At 47.8% G+C, this 14,718-nt stretch overlaps 1 protein-coding gene across 1 annotated transcript; it reads right to left on the bottom strand.

Moving 5' to 3' along the window:
• Positions 1-126: 126 nt before the first annotated feature.
• SLC22A7 (solute carrier family 22 member 7) lies at positions 127-13,572 on the bottom strand (the record flags this gene model as incomplete). The annotated part of the gene is made up of 10 exons (XM_082276978.1): positions 127-190; positions 367-573; positions 1,937-2,045; positions 2,524-2,738; positions 2,825-2,934; positions 3,524-3,641; positions 5,957-6,125; positions 7,487-7,641; positions 10,652-10,755; positions 13,195-13,572. The coding sequence occupies 10 exons, from the start codon at positions 13,570-13,572 to the stop codon at positions 127-129; spliced, it is 1,629 nt and encodes a 542-aa protein (XP_082133104.1).
• Positions 13,573-14,718: the final 1,146 nt, after the last annotated feature.

Consider the following 14,718-nt stretch of genomic DNA (forward strand, 5'->3'; position numbering starts at 1 on the left):
CCTCCAGTGTCCTCAGTCCCACTTCCCTTGGGAGTGAGATTGGCGGGCAGTAAAGGCTCTTTCCCTGGCAGCTCAGAGCATGGCTCAGTTGTGCAGTCCTACACGGTGGCTGTCCCACGGGGTCCCTCACTTCAGCAGAGCCTGCAGTGGCACGCCCTCGGGAGCCCTGGCTTCTGGCGGCACTTTTACTCTGGAAGGGAAAGAATCATGTTTGGGCTGATGGACAGAAAAGCAGGAAGGCTGACAGCTGCACCGGGCTGTCCCTCCTTCCCCTGCCACCCACCGACGGGGAATGGCAGGCAGCAGAGAGGGATGTCCCCTCTCCTCGGCAGAATCCACGTGCAGGGCAGGACGGAGGTGACTCACTGTGGCTTCTCGATGTCCTCGATGCCCTCGGGAAGGCGCACGTTGAGCGTCTCCGGGAGCAGAAAGGCCACGGCGCCGCTGCACACCGCGACACCGCAGTATGTCACCTCGGGCAGGGACCGCCACGCCTCGTCCAGCAGGAACACCAGCGGGGCCAGGGCCCCCCCCAGCCGTGCCATGAAGGAGGTGTACCCCATCCCATTCTGCCTGGAAAGGTGCAGACAACCACGGGAAAGAGAGGGCTGCTTGTGTCATGTCAGACCTCTGCCCTTTCCCCCGCAATTCTCTCTAAGTGCTGAGGCTTCTTTCCCCCCCGGGTTTTTCCTCTGCCATTTTTTCCTTTTCTTTCTTAATATCTTCCTAAAATCATAATATTTCCCAGAGAGCAACTGTAGCTGCTGTGAGAAATAGATTCATATCTATTATGAGAAAGGAACTGCAGTTCCACACTAAAAATACCTGCAGTAAAGTTGTTTCCCCCTTGAATATCAAAACCCTGGGAGCATTTTCTAATAGTAAGACTAGTGAGTACTCTGACCTGCTTAGAGCAAATCCGAGTTCCTCCTTCTCCCAGGTACTTCTAGGCAGGTTGCATACACCAGAGATACCTGTGAGCACTTTTGGTCCAAGGAAGGAGACCTTGGAGAGGAGACCAGAAATAAGACCTGATTTTTGAGGGGATGGGTGGCATTTCACACTGATGACAAGGATCCCAGGACCTGCTTGTGCATATGCACAACGACTACTGCAGAAGGAACCAACAATTTTGTCTTTATCAATGTCTTTGAGCACGAAAGATACAAACTGATCCGGTATAAAAAGTAGCAGATCAGTGTGACCACTTTGGTTTAAATGTGAATCCTTCCCCACATGCAACAGACCTTTGAAAGCTAAAGGACTAAATGGCAGAGGAGGGTACTCCGGGCAGGGAGGGACAGAAGTGAAGTTAGCCACAAGGCCTGCTGTGATTCATGAGGGATTTTTCAGACTTGCACAGAGAAATCAGTGAGGTGATTCCCTCCACCAGACTCAGCTACATCCCAAACTATGCAGATGCTAAATCTGGTTTTGTGTTACCATTACCCAAGTATGTCAAGTAAGTTCTGGTTTTCCTCCCAAAAGGCTAGTTAATCCCTGCTTTAATATCATCTGATGTCCAAAAGACTATCAAACATGTGGTAGTATGTGTCCCTTGTAAAACTTGGTATTTCAAGTTATTATTTTCAGGTTCTTTTAACAGTTCCTGACAGATTATCACAGGGAATGAAGACTTTACTAAGCACAGGTGCTTTATGGAGTGCAAAGATCTTCCCACACAGAATGCTTCTCACCTTTCCATTCATCTTCCTGTCAGCACAACCTAGCCACCCACAACCCAGGTGAAAAAAAGGGTGGCTTTCTGCCGCTCTCTTGTGAGTATATAAAATCCCTAGAACCTGCTAGTTCCAGAGGCAAGGGGCCGCTGCTGCAGTGTAGTCAACAGCACATCCTGCTGTGCTGATGTCCAAGGCCTGAGGGCAGCACCCCAGCCAGGCCCTGGGTGTGTGCTCAGGTGGGTGGCCTCTCTTACCTCAGAATGGTGGGGTAGAGCTCCGAGGTGTACAAGTAGACAGTGGTGAAGGCAGCTTCTGAGAAACCCTTGGCCATAATGGCCACTGCGGAATGCAGGGAGGTGAAGGCTGGGGGAAAGAAAAGGCATTCATGGCAATGAGCTGCCTCTAGGAAGAAGCTTCCAGGCATAAGAAGGGAGAAGGTTCAGTGCTCTCACAAAACTGAGAGCTTCATAGCCCTGGAGCTGCTGTCTCCAAAGCCTGGATGTGTAAGTTTAGTAAGTATTAGCCCAAGTGGGAGCTGAAGTGATGATAGGATAGGTCCTGACAGTTCCTGTTGGACAAGGTCTATAATTAAGACAGGCACTGTGCCTTGCCATCACTGGACCCTTTACCAGTCACTTCACAGTGACTGGACACCATCTCCTGTGACCAGGTATTAAGGTTTGCTCACATTAGTGACCTTGTCTCATAGACACCCTTCAGGTGGAGGACTTCTCTACACAGAACTGCCTGTGGACAAATCTCTGGCTCTCCTTCTCCAGCATTGCACAAAATGGACCCCCCCACTTTAGCAAGTGCTGTGTAGAGCAGAAGAGCTTCTCACGCTTGGGAATGACAATGTTGGCTCCTATGCAGAGTCCAGTCAGGATGAGCGTCCATGCCTGGCTCTGGCGCCGTCCAACTCGGTTCACCAGCACGTACATGACCATCTTGGCTGGGATCTCAATGATGCCGAAGACAAACTGGGAGAGGTAGATGCTGAGCCCAAAACCAGTCAGGTTCATGCTCATGCCGTAATAAGAGAAGGCAACACCAAACCTGCAAGGAGCGGGTGGAGGTGGGACTGAGGGAAATCCCTCTGGGAGCTGCAGGATGAATCCCCCCTGTGAAGTGACACCGCTTACCACACCACACCAGAACACAGAGAGATCTTCCTCAGGACCGGGGTCCTGAACAAGCTGATGTAGGAGTAACTCCCTCCCATGTTCTTGTCTGTTGCCATCCTTGTGAGGGTCTGGGAGAGATGGAAAGAAAGAAATAGCTCAGCTGCTGTACTTTTAGGATCCAGACATGAAACCCCAGACAGGCTGGGGCCTTCGCCTTCCCAGCTTCAGATCCACCTTGGATTTTCCATATATTCCCTTTGCAGAACAATTCTCTGAGCATACTCTCTGTCAGAGGCATGTCTTCCCACAACTTTACAGGTTGCCTGCTATTTCAGACCTCTTTTTCTTCTCATGGCCCCTTCTTCCCTCTCACCCACGTGCCCCGTGTGGCAGAAAGGGCTGTAGAGAAATGGCAGATCATGGCATTGGACAAGTCAGTGTTGGCCAGTTCACCCTCTTCCCCGTGTGGCTGCCTGCTGTTGTATGAGGAGCTAACAGCAAGATGCATGCTTTGTTCTTAGGAGTGCATTCATTTAAAGGGTACTGAGCTGGTTCTTTATCTTTAGGAGTGAATTTCTGCTTTCTAGAGCAAAATGCCCACAGTGCCCCACAGACCACACTGCAGGCTAAGCATTGCTCCAGGTATCAAATAGAAGAAAAATATAGAGAAACAAAGTGGGAAAAGAAGAACATATGTCTGGATCTTCAGTTCCTTACCTCTGGTGAGACATCAAAGTCCTTCCTTCCATTCATTCTTGCACATCTGAGCAGGTGCCTGTGTGCTTGCTTCACTTTGCCTTTGGCTATGAGCCACCGGGCAGACTCTGGGACCCACCTGCAGGTGAAGGAGATGAGACGACTCCTGTTGGAACTGCATGGTTTCTGTCCCGTGTACATGGCTCTGGAATCTTCTCCATGAGACTTCAACCTCAGCTAATGGTGCATGGGAAGAGTAGTGGGATGCTCTTTTGACATGTACATGTTCTTCTACCCCTGAAGGCTGAGCTAGTTGAAGTTTCAAACTCTTATCAATTAAAACTGGCCCCAGGGAGTTTGTATTTACACATTTATGCTTTCTGGGACTCTTTAAACTTTGAAATTGTCAGACATTAAAAACTACAATGTAGAAAGGATTCAGTGAGCTCTATACATACTTTGTTAGTTGCTGAAATGATTTGGTTTTCACATTAATCAAAGCCTTATGCACATTGGAGTCTCCCACTGGAATAGTCCGAGACTAGATCCCTACAATCCAGTGTTTCTGATTCATGTGCCCTAAATCAGAATACAGTAAAACTATGAGCAACTGATGTCACTATTCAAGCAGGAATTGAAAATGGTGTGTAGAGAAAAATTGTTTGGAGAACTGGTCTTGTTGAGAGTTTTCATCTCCTTCCCACAAGCTTACAACCTTGGGAAGCATAAAGAAGGAAAAGTGGCATTTTGCACTTACTGCCTTTGTCTCTAGAGAGTAAACCATGTCTTTTGGTTGTCTAATGCCTCCACTGAGTTCTGATATTGTGTCAATAATATCTACAGAGTGCTAAATTAGATTTTAATTCTGTACTTCAGAGACTTTCAATTTTCTGCAATCACTGACCTTATGAGTGCTTGAAGACTAGAGTATAATTTGTTGGAGAACTAATCTCCATGAAAGATATTAACATAAGAACAAAAATCAAACAATCATGATGGAAAGGGTGGGTCCAAATGCCTGTGTGAATTTCAGCACTTCCAAGGACTCAGTTTTTTATGGCTGGTTGTCCTGGAAAGAGAGCAAAACAACTGGAACTAAAAAAGTCAGCAGAACATGTGTTTTAGTTGTGTTGGGCTTCGTCAGTGAAATACCAGCAGTTACTCTTTGCCAGAAAGCTCTCATCACCAGTGGAAATGTACATCTTTCTTTAGCCATTGATTAACAACAGCACTGGTTCATATCCCATTTTTGTAAGGGTTGCTTGAGATTTTCCTGCTAGATCTGTGCAGGTATTTAACTTACTGCTTCATGCTGACGGACAGACACAGTAGGCAAGCAAATCAAAGGCTCCAGAAGCCTCTTTGACAGCAGCTGAAAGGCACTTTAGCATTTGGATATCACTCTTTCTGTGCAGTGATTATGCATGTAATTTTTGGACATATATGTCTAACAGATCAGAATTTATTCTGCAAGGTTTCCAGCTGCAGCTGCCTGTTACCCTGAGGGACACGTGTGTGGTTTCTGCAGTGGGATCCAGCACTGCTCTGGTGCCCAAGAGGAATGAAACAACCACCCTAAGGTGAAGAAGACACAGCCCCCCATTTCTGAATGTTCTCAGAGGGGCAGTTGTGGGAATACCTGATTACTTATATCAGCAGAAGACCTTTTTTTCCAGTCAGGAAATGGAGCTGCTTATTCAAAGGATGGGTTTAGACCATCAATAAATTGATGCAATTCACATTGCAGTCACACTGCCAGTGAATCAACTCTGTATTCTAGTTTGTATTACTATATGAAAAAAAAAGAAGGAAAAAAAATCAAAGTTTCTTTGATTAAATGAACCATCTCCCATTTTTAGGCTTAGGAGATGTCAAGTATTTCTTAAATAAGTCTACAGGGGGGAAATTGCCAATAGAAAGCAGGTGGTTTTTTGTCCGTCAGGATGGTTACACAGCTGGGAAAAGCCATGGGAAGTGCAGAGATAAATTAATCTGGCCTAGCCTGAAGGTGTCAGTGGCTTTCATGGAAAATTTGGTGCCCAAAGAATCCTTCCCAGTGAGGTGAGGACAGAGAATGGATAATTTTTTTTTCTTGGGTTTACTAGGGATTGAAGCCTGGATCTGGTTGTGTGTTCCTTTATTGGAATCTCTTTTCTTGACTCTGAGCAGGGTCTGACAGAGCTGGCAGCACCAAATCCTGCTTCCTTGTGCTGCCACCTGTCATCCAAATGCCTCAGCCCCAGCCCTGCCTCCTCATTGTCCCGAAAACTGTGATGTGACCTTGGCTCCTGGCCTTGCTGGAGAGATGAAACCCAGGCCACTCCAGTTTTCCAGAGCTGCCATGGTTGGGCAATCCAGGTACAGGACACGGATGAGTGCTGCTCACCCTGAGGTTGCTGAGTGAAGCCTAAGATCAGCAGAGGAGGTAAATCCCCTCCTGGTGGCTGCACTCACCACAGGCAGACGATGCTCAGGAGACAAGGTCCTGTCACGGCCACCAGCAGCCAGTGCCACTCCCGCACCAGGTACGCTGCCAGGGCCAGCAGCATGTTCCCAACGCTCCAGAAGATGCTGGTCAGGATCCCGGTGAAGGTGCGGTGCTGGACATCCACCCACTCCATCCCTGGAAGAGGGAGGCAGCATTCAGCTGGGACACGCAGGACTTCTCTGGGAAGGGAGGGCCTGCAGGGCTGTTCAACAAGGGCAAAGCAAGGTAGCGTCCCTGGTCTTCTCCTTCACAAAGTGCCCCTGTTTGGCCGATATTTGGAACATTTAAAATATTCAGCCACAGTTCTTGACCTCTTGCAAAGCTGTGAGCAACTAAAAGAAAACTTTAAGAAAGAAATACTGGACGTGTGTTAAGGAACAGTGCTAAAACCACTCTTGGTGATAGAGATTTTTTTTTTTATCCCATTCAATAGCATTCAATTGGTCTTCACCAACCAGATTTTTTCCCCCCTAACCATCTTGCCAGCACAATTTCCCATTTGTCCACTCATTATTTCAGATTAAAGAAATATATTGAGAAGAATTGTTGTTCACATGGAATCCACCCAGAGTAGACAGTAGCACATGTGTAAAGCCAGATGGAAGTCTCCTTGTTTGTGTGTGTGAACTAAAAGCCAGTTTTCCTCCCAAGGTTTGGACATCTTGCTACGGTCTCTAACAATCAGAAAGTTCTGAGCTCTACTATGTCTTGCAGGAATCAACCTTTATAACAATAAACAAACACAGCAGGCCTTGGGATTTGTCAGGTCTTGTGTGGGCTTTTGCAGTATTGAAGCCATTTAAGCTTCATTTTGGCTAGATCTGCAAAAATCCCAGAAATTTCTGCTGCACCTGTAATGTGTTCTTGGGTACAACACTTCTTGCCCAGTATGTCCCAGCTGTATCTACAAAATCATCCAGTGGTTTACTGGATATCCTGTAACTTGGAGCTTGTTTTTGTTATATAATTACCTAAATCCTTCAGCTTCAGTTTTGCCTAGCTCTGTGTGATTTTTTTTTTTTCTTCTTATTGTAAAATACACATTGGCAACTTAGGACAACTGTGAGCAAACTTGAACCTGGGGAAGTAGAAACACCCTGTAAATGACACACCATCCTCTCATGCTGAGGAGAGGGCAATGCTGCTGAATTGTCCTGACAGCATGTGCTTGAAAGGTGGGAACTCTGTATCAGAGGAAAGGGGTGGAGACTTTGGAATGTGGCTTTTATTGCGTTACTGATGGTACTTAACAGGAATGGGGCATCTTGTTGCAACAGAAGTACTAACAAGTGGTTGTTGTGTTTTGAGTAGACTGTTGGAATATTAATCAGACTAACAGCAAATTGTAATTCTTGGATCCTTGCAAGAGGGGATATTCTGTAATTCGCACACGCAGCGATTTCCAGATACTAACTCTGCCCTGCCTGGCAGACAAGTCCCTTCCCAACCACTGCCTGCCAGGAGTCCCTCTGGCAGCCACAAGCCCCCACACTCACCCAAAGGCACGACAATCAGGGAGATGCCGCTCAGGGCCACCCCGGTGAGGGTCCGTGTGACGGCCAGCATTGTGTAGGACACGGAGGCGGCGCTCAGCATCCCAAAAACCACGGAGCACACGAGGGACAGCTGGAGCATGGTTTTCCGTCCGAACCTGCCACGAGCACAGGCTGGGTTACAGTGGCTGGAAGCCTGGCACGGGAGCAGGGTTTGAAACGGGCAAACCAGAGATTTTAGAGGAAAAATTAAAGGATGCAACAGCCTGGAGAGGAGGAAATGGCTCTGGATCAAGCTGGTGCTACAGCGGTGCAAGCCCATTCAGAGCCTGCCCCATGAACGCTGGGTGTGGAAAGAGCAGCACTGCTCAGAACAACAAATCCGGCTCTCCTGGACAGCACCTGTTTAGGGCAGCTATTTAAGGACCCATTACTGGACTCTCTCAGCAAATGCACTCTACCTGCTAGGAAAGCCAGGAGTGAGCTGGCAGGATTGAACTGCAGGATACAGGGAGGCTCCTAGAAATAATGCCATTAAAAGGGTGTTCAAAGAGAGTTGCAGGAGAGCACAACCTCTGAAAGACTGTACAATAAAAGGAGCAGACTGCACAAGCATAAAAATTAATAAAAAAGCCATTTTCATAAAAAAAACCCCAGTCTGGAAGTCTGCCAAAGCATCATTGAACCAATTCAGTACAAGGACAAGGTACAAAAAGAGTCTTTGGAGAAGAGCAGACAATACCAGAAACAATATATATGTATTTTTGCATACACATGTTCACAGTGAAAGGTTGCTGGAGGGTTTACCTGAGTAAAATTTGTCAGTAGAGTAGTTCTCAAATCCAAATATCTGTAATGGCTTAGAAAGATCTGAACCTGAACAGTAGCAAAATGCCAGGACCAGATGTTTTTTCCCCTGGACCACCAGAGATGAAATCTCTGCCTCACTGTCAGCACAAAGAAGGGAGATCTCATCTCTGTCAGAGAAAAGGAAGGTTGCTAATGGGAGGTCAACTTTAAAGAGGTGATAGGGGAGGTGTGGGGGGCGACATCTGAGGTTTAACCTAATGATTCCTAATTTTCCTCTTGCTTTCCTAGCCACTACTCATTGCTGTGTGGATGTTTGCCTAGAGCAAAACTGTGTTTATCAGTCATAATGCCAAAATCTTCCTAATGAGTAGCCGTGGTCAGCTCAGAGCCTCCATTTTAAATGAGAAGTTTAAATTGTTTCTCTACTTTAGACTAATCTGCCCTGAAATTTTGTTTTCTGATTCTCTTATCCAGTCACAGAGTCCTTTAGCTCCTTCTGCAAAGTCTCCACACTGGGACCTCATCTCTGCCACATTCAGCATCACCTCCCCACTTGCTTCCTTCCCAGATTATTTATAAATGTGCTGAAAAGCACACAAGTCCAAGCACAGGCCCCTCCCTTGTCATAATGGAGCACTTGCATCTCCTCTCTCTTTCCTGGCTTTTAATTGATTATTTAGTCATGCTGAGACCTTTCTTCTTCCCCTGGGGCAGCTCAGTTTCTTCAGGAGTGTTTGAGAAGGAGACTGAGACGGTCTCTCCTCTGCTGACATGCCTGTTGGTGAATGCAAAGAAATCCAGTACATTTGTAACTCTTGGATCTTTTGAAAATACCTGGCTGGTTCTTCACTGGTGAGTCCTACCTCCCCCTGGGGCTCTGGCTCCACCTTTCAGAGGAGTTTCTGCCAGTTTGACTGGTGCAGACAGAGGTCAGGCTGCCTGGCATTCCTGAGATCTTATTTGGAGACCAGCTTAAAGCTTTTCTATCCCAAAGATGCTGTAGGGCTCCAGGATAACCACTCCCTGCTCCTGGGATTTAACTGGCATTCCTCTGGTTTATTTCTCCCTGCCGCCTTCAGTCAGCTTATTTCAAAGCTCCAGCTCCAACACCTGCCTCTACACATCCTCCCACTGTAAGCACAGACTCATTTATGTCTCACACTACAGTCTTTTGATTTCCAGATGCTCCTCTTATGCCTTGATCCTCTACTGGCTCTTCTCCCTCACAATCCATTTGTGAAACAGAATATTTTTCATCTTGATTGCTACCTTGTGAGACCATGTTTTCTGCCATGTTTTATCCTGCTCCTTTTCTTGATTCTGAATTTCTCTCCCTCCAGCTGTGCTATAAAACTATTGTAGATACAAAGCCAAGGCACACAGTTTGAAAACCAGCCAGGTGTCTTGGATCTTTGTAATAGTGTACCCAAACACTCCTGGGTAAAGATATGGATGTAAAAAATCCCATCTGCAGCACTAAAGTCTCTGGGTCCTTCACACCTCAGGTTCCCCTCCGCAGTGATTTTGTAGCTTGCTGTACTCTAATTCCTCCCAGAGGAAGGAAATCAGGAGGCAGTTTCCCAAAAATGAATATTGTCCAGGGCATAGCACATCCCAGTTGCGGGCCTGGACTCTCTATCCTCTGGTGGGATTCCTGGTCCTGCTGTTTGTAAAAATACTTAGTTTCTTAACTGATGCCCTTTCTAGGTTCTTACTTGGATTTCTTTTTTTTTGAGTTTATATTGTCACATCCCAACGTTTAACCAGAGAGAGCAGATTTGTTCCTGTTTTCTTCATTGCTTCTGCTTTTCCTTGAGGAATAAATACCTCCCTGCTTGTAAAGAACCTCCTTTACCCTGATTCTCTAGGAATGGCAGAGTCAGATTTTGCTTGCTGGAGACTCTTGAACTATGGCAAACATTTGCTCTGAGCCCCTTTCTTGGGTGTCATTAGCCAATTTGTGTATAATTTGCAAGGAGTTAACTCTTTCAGGCTTTTTGTTCAGCTTTGTTCCAATCAGCTTTCTCCTTTTTTAGACAGTTTTTTTCCCTGAAACTGGTCTTTCAGGTTGGATTTTTTTGGTTTTCATTGTTCCTGCAGCAATTCTGACCACAGTCAGCAGTGCATCTGACTCCTAACCAAGGCCAGAGCTACTTCTCTGATCCAGGAAGCATTTACTCCCTGCATTGCTTCCCAGTATGACTTGAATCTGATTTTCAATTGAGTGGCTGGATTCTCCCTTTACCATTGCATTTTCTCCTTTCCCCACCTCTCTGATTACCTACTGAAGGCCACATATTTGTGGAATTCTTTTTGTGAAACTGAGGCCCCAGAGGAGCAGCCTGGGAGGGGTCAAACCTGTCGGAAAGGTACCCAAACACCATGGCCCCCATCGTGACGCCGATGAAGAAGAAGGTTGCTGTTGCCTGGTTCAGCCCACGCTGCTCACACACGAGGTCCCACTGAAACACAAGGTCAGAAGGACACTTAATGCCCAGCCCAGTCTCTGCTGCCTTCTCACACTCCTTCACTCCAGTGGTCAGACATTGTGTCTTGCAGTTTGTATCTGCCAAGTCTAATGGAGGGGTGAAATCCTGCACTAAACTGCACATCCGACAGTGCCAGAGTCCTGGAAAATGGAAAGCTGCATCTTACAAAAGTCCTAGTTATCCCTCCCCACTGTGACAGCCTCTCTGTGAACACTTCATAGAATCACAGAGCTGTAGAATATGCTGAGTTGGAAGGGGCCCATCAAGATCATCGAGTCCAACTCCTGGCCCTGCACAAAACACCCCAAGGGTCACACCATGTGCCTGAGAGCGTTGTCCAAAGGCTTCCTGAACTTAGGCTTGGTGCTGTGACCACTGCCCTGGGGAGCCTGTTCCAGTGCCCAGCCACCCTCTGGGTGAAGAACCTTTTCCTGATATCCAACCTCAGCCTCCCCTGACACAACTCCAGCCATTCCCTTGGGTCCTGTCACTGGTCACCAGAGAGAAGAGATCAGTGCCTGCCCCTCTGCTTTTACCTCGTGAGGAAGCTGCAGACTGCGATGGGGTCTCCCCTCAGTCTCCTCCAGGCTGAACAGACCAAGTGACCTCAGCTGCTCCCCATACAGCTTCCTCTCCAGACCCTTCAACATCCTCATGGCCCTCCTTTGAATGCTATCCAACAGCTCAATGTCTTTTTCATATTGTGGTGCCCAAAAATGCCCCCAGGACTCGAGCTGAGGCCACCCCAGTACAGAGCAGAGTGGGACAATCCCCTCCTTTGACTGGTTGGTGATGCTGTGCCTGATGTCTCCCGGGACACAGCTGGGCATCAGAAAACTTTCCTGGGTACCGCCCATGGAGAGCTCCCCTTTTTCTTCTCCTGACCTCTGCAAGACGTGCCCATCTGCAAGTCTCCCCCAGCTCCCTCTGTTGTGCCCCTGAGGCTGCCCTGGTAAGCTGGGCATTTGCAGGGTGTCCCACTGCAGTGAGCTGTCACACCCCTCGGTGTGCACTAGGGAATGTTGTGTTGATAACCACTTTCTGTTGCCCTGACCAGTTTCCTTGGAAGTTGTCTGTGCAGGGAAGAAGCAGGGCAGAGGGGAAGTGAAGTCAAATACTTACTCTTAATGCTAACCTATTGATTTCTTACTGAGAAGTTGGTTTGGACATTCATCCTAGTTAGGTAAATGAACATAATTTTACTTTCTTGGGAGTGCAAATATCACCAATCACTGCAGAATTAACAGAGTTAATTTTCTCTGTGTGCAAATGTGTCAAAACTTAATTTAATCATCAACCTGGACTAGCAGCCTCTCTGATGAGGCCAGACAGACCTTGAGCAACCTTTTGTGCTACAAAAGCAGGATTCCAGAGAAAGCCCTGGTCCCTTGAACAGGTCACAAGGCCACTGGCCCATGGGAGCAGCACCATGGGGCTCCATGCTGCAGAGTACCTCCTCCTGGCCTTTCTCTTAGGACTGCTTCACATCTTTCTCCCTGAACCAGTGCAGAAATGAGGTACAGATGCAGTGCACACACGACCCTCACCTCTGTGCCTGATGAAAGCAGGAGTGGTTGTGAGGTGGGGAGGAAGCATTAAGACTTGTCCCTGCTCTCACTGAGACAGTCAGCTCTATCCAACCCAACTGTGCCCCTTTTGCCTGACCAAATTTTCCCTTCCCTGAGATCCTGTGTGATTTGGACTGTTTTCCAAGGAAAGTAAAGCATTAACACCCAGAGGTATCACTGCTAGCCCTGGAAAAGTGTTTCAGAATGCGGGTGGTTAATATTTGATGGGCAGGGACTTTTTGTAGGTGCAAGGTTATGGCTGATTACGAGCTCCATCTCAGTGGAAGACCCTCAGAGAGAACATTTGATTAGGCAGAGAGATATTGGTGGTAAAAGAAGAGCGGCAGCACAACCCTGGGGAGAAGAGGAGGAAGGTGAAGATCAGTGAGGAGGGGTGGCCAAGGGAATAGAAGTTATAAAGTGTTTGGAAAACCAAGAAAGGAAGTCAAGAGCTCATATGAAACCCTGACAGGATGCAATCCTGTTCAAATGCCATGTGGCCCACACAGAGAAAATCCTATATCTGTGTCTTTCCCCTGTCACCTGACCCCCTCCTGAATCTCTCAATCATCTGGAGAAATTAAGATGATTACAATGAGAAATGTTGGCATCAATCTCAGCAAGATGAGATGCTCACAAAAATAATATTAATAAATGTTAGCTCCTAACACTGAGCTTCAGAGAACTTCCCCCTCCCAGGACATCTTCTCTAAACAGGTCATGGCCACTGGTTTCAATGCACAGAGTCCTCTTTCATTCTGTGCACTCAGCAAACACCTCTCCATCTGCTCCTCAAAGCACAGAGCTAATTTCATTTTTGTCTGGATGACAGGCCAGGAATTACCTGGGTGGAGATGGTGGAGGTGAATTGTGAGTGATCATAGACCCATCCGTGCTGGCAGTGCTGGATGATGGATTTGTTTTCTGGTTGCAGAGAGGAGTTGAGCAGCAGGTGAAACTGAGGCTGTGAGAACATCTCACAGGAGCTGAAAGTGCCATCAGGCTTCCGAGGGATGCTGATGAGCAGAACTTCCTCCATGGTGAGATTCACAAATGCCTCTTGGTGTGGAATTGTGCAGTGATGAGAGGGGGTAGCAGCAAGAAAATTGTGCAGCAGGAAATGCATGGGAAGGTTGATTCTTAGGAGGCAGAGGACAGCCAAAATCAAAATCTGGAATCTGCCAAAGCCCCCAGTTTCCAGCAAGAGATCCTCAAATTTCATCTTTCCTGTGGAGTTTGCTCATTCAGAGCAGCTGTGTACCAAGGAGCAGAAACATGAGCTTGAAAAGCAGCCTCTGTTCTTGGAGCTCAACTTCCCATGGCTTTTCATACAGCCACCTCTTTGGACTTTGAGACCTTGGTGAAAGGTGTCAAAAGTCACAGTGAAATTCTCCACTTGGGGTATAGCCAAAGAAATTATCCTGTGTGCCCACAACACATCCCTTTCAAATGGATCCAGCACAAGGCACCTGCTCTTTTTGGAGTCCTTTCTTTCTTCCTGTTGTGGTTTTGGAGAGGGATATTAGGAAGGGAGGCTGTGTGGACAGCACTGTGAGAGCACTCTCATTTCTCATGTGAAGGTCCCAGGTGCTGCACCAAACTCTGCCTGGTGTGAGCTGGTCACCAGCCAGACCTGCCAGACCATGACAGAGGCCTCCAGAAGAGCGAGGGTTTCCCACTGTGTCAGGACATCCAAGGACACCAAGCCTGGCTGCTGAGCACCAGCTAAGTGTGTTTTGGTGTGGTTTGTGTCAAGTCATGCCCTAGGAGCAGGGAGTGTAGAGAGGCTGAGAGGGTGCCGGGAAGGGAGATATGTCTCAGGATGGATGCAAACAGGGAGGTGCCCTTTGGAGTGAAAAGGTGGGTGAAGGCCATCTGCTCACCCGTGCCCTGCAAAGAATGGAAAAAGTGAAAATGTTTCCCCACAAAGTCCCTTTCTCCACCTGGAAAGGTGTTTTCCCAGGACACAGGCAAGGAGTTGACGAGAGCTGCAGTGGTAGCACGCAGAGAGGCTGCACCTGTCACACTGGGGGCCATGACATACTCTGCAGGGTCCAGCCCTGTGCTGGGGCGCTCTGGGCACCGATGTGACAGCCAAAGGAGTGAATGTGCAGCCCCTGACAGGGCCATAGGTGCTGCTGGCACTGCTGCACAGGCTGGGGATGAGATTGGGGCAGTTAAATACAAAGCAGTGGGAGAAGGGGCTGAGTCCCTTCACACCCTCCTCACACTTGGGGACAAGATATGAGCCTGCTTCCCTTGCAGTGAGTGGTCTGGACAGACCGGGCCCATGAGGATAACACATCCCAGAAGGTTGTGTCCTAAGCTCAGGGGGCAGAGCATCACCCAACAAGCAGGGGCAGCACCC

This window comes from Coloeus monedula, assembly GCF_965178545.1.
Source record: "Coloeus monedula genome assembly, chromosome: 2".
Lineage (NCBI taxonomy): Eukaryota > Metazoa > Chordata > Aves > Passeriformes > Corvidae > Coloeus > Coloeus monedula.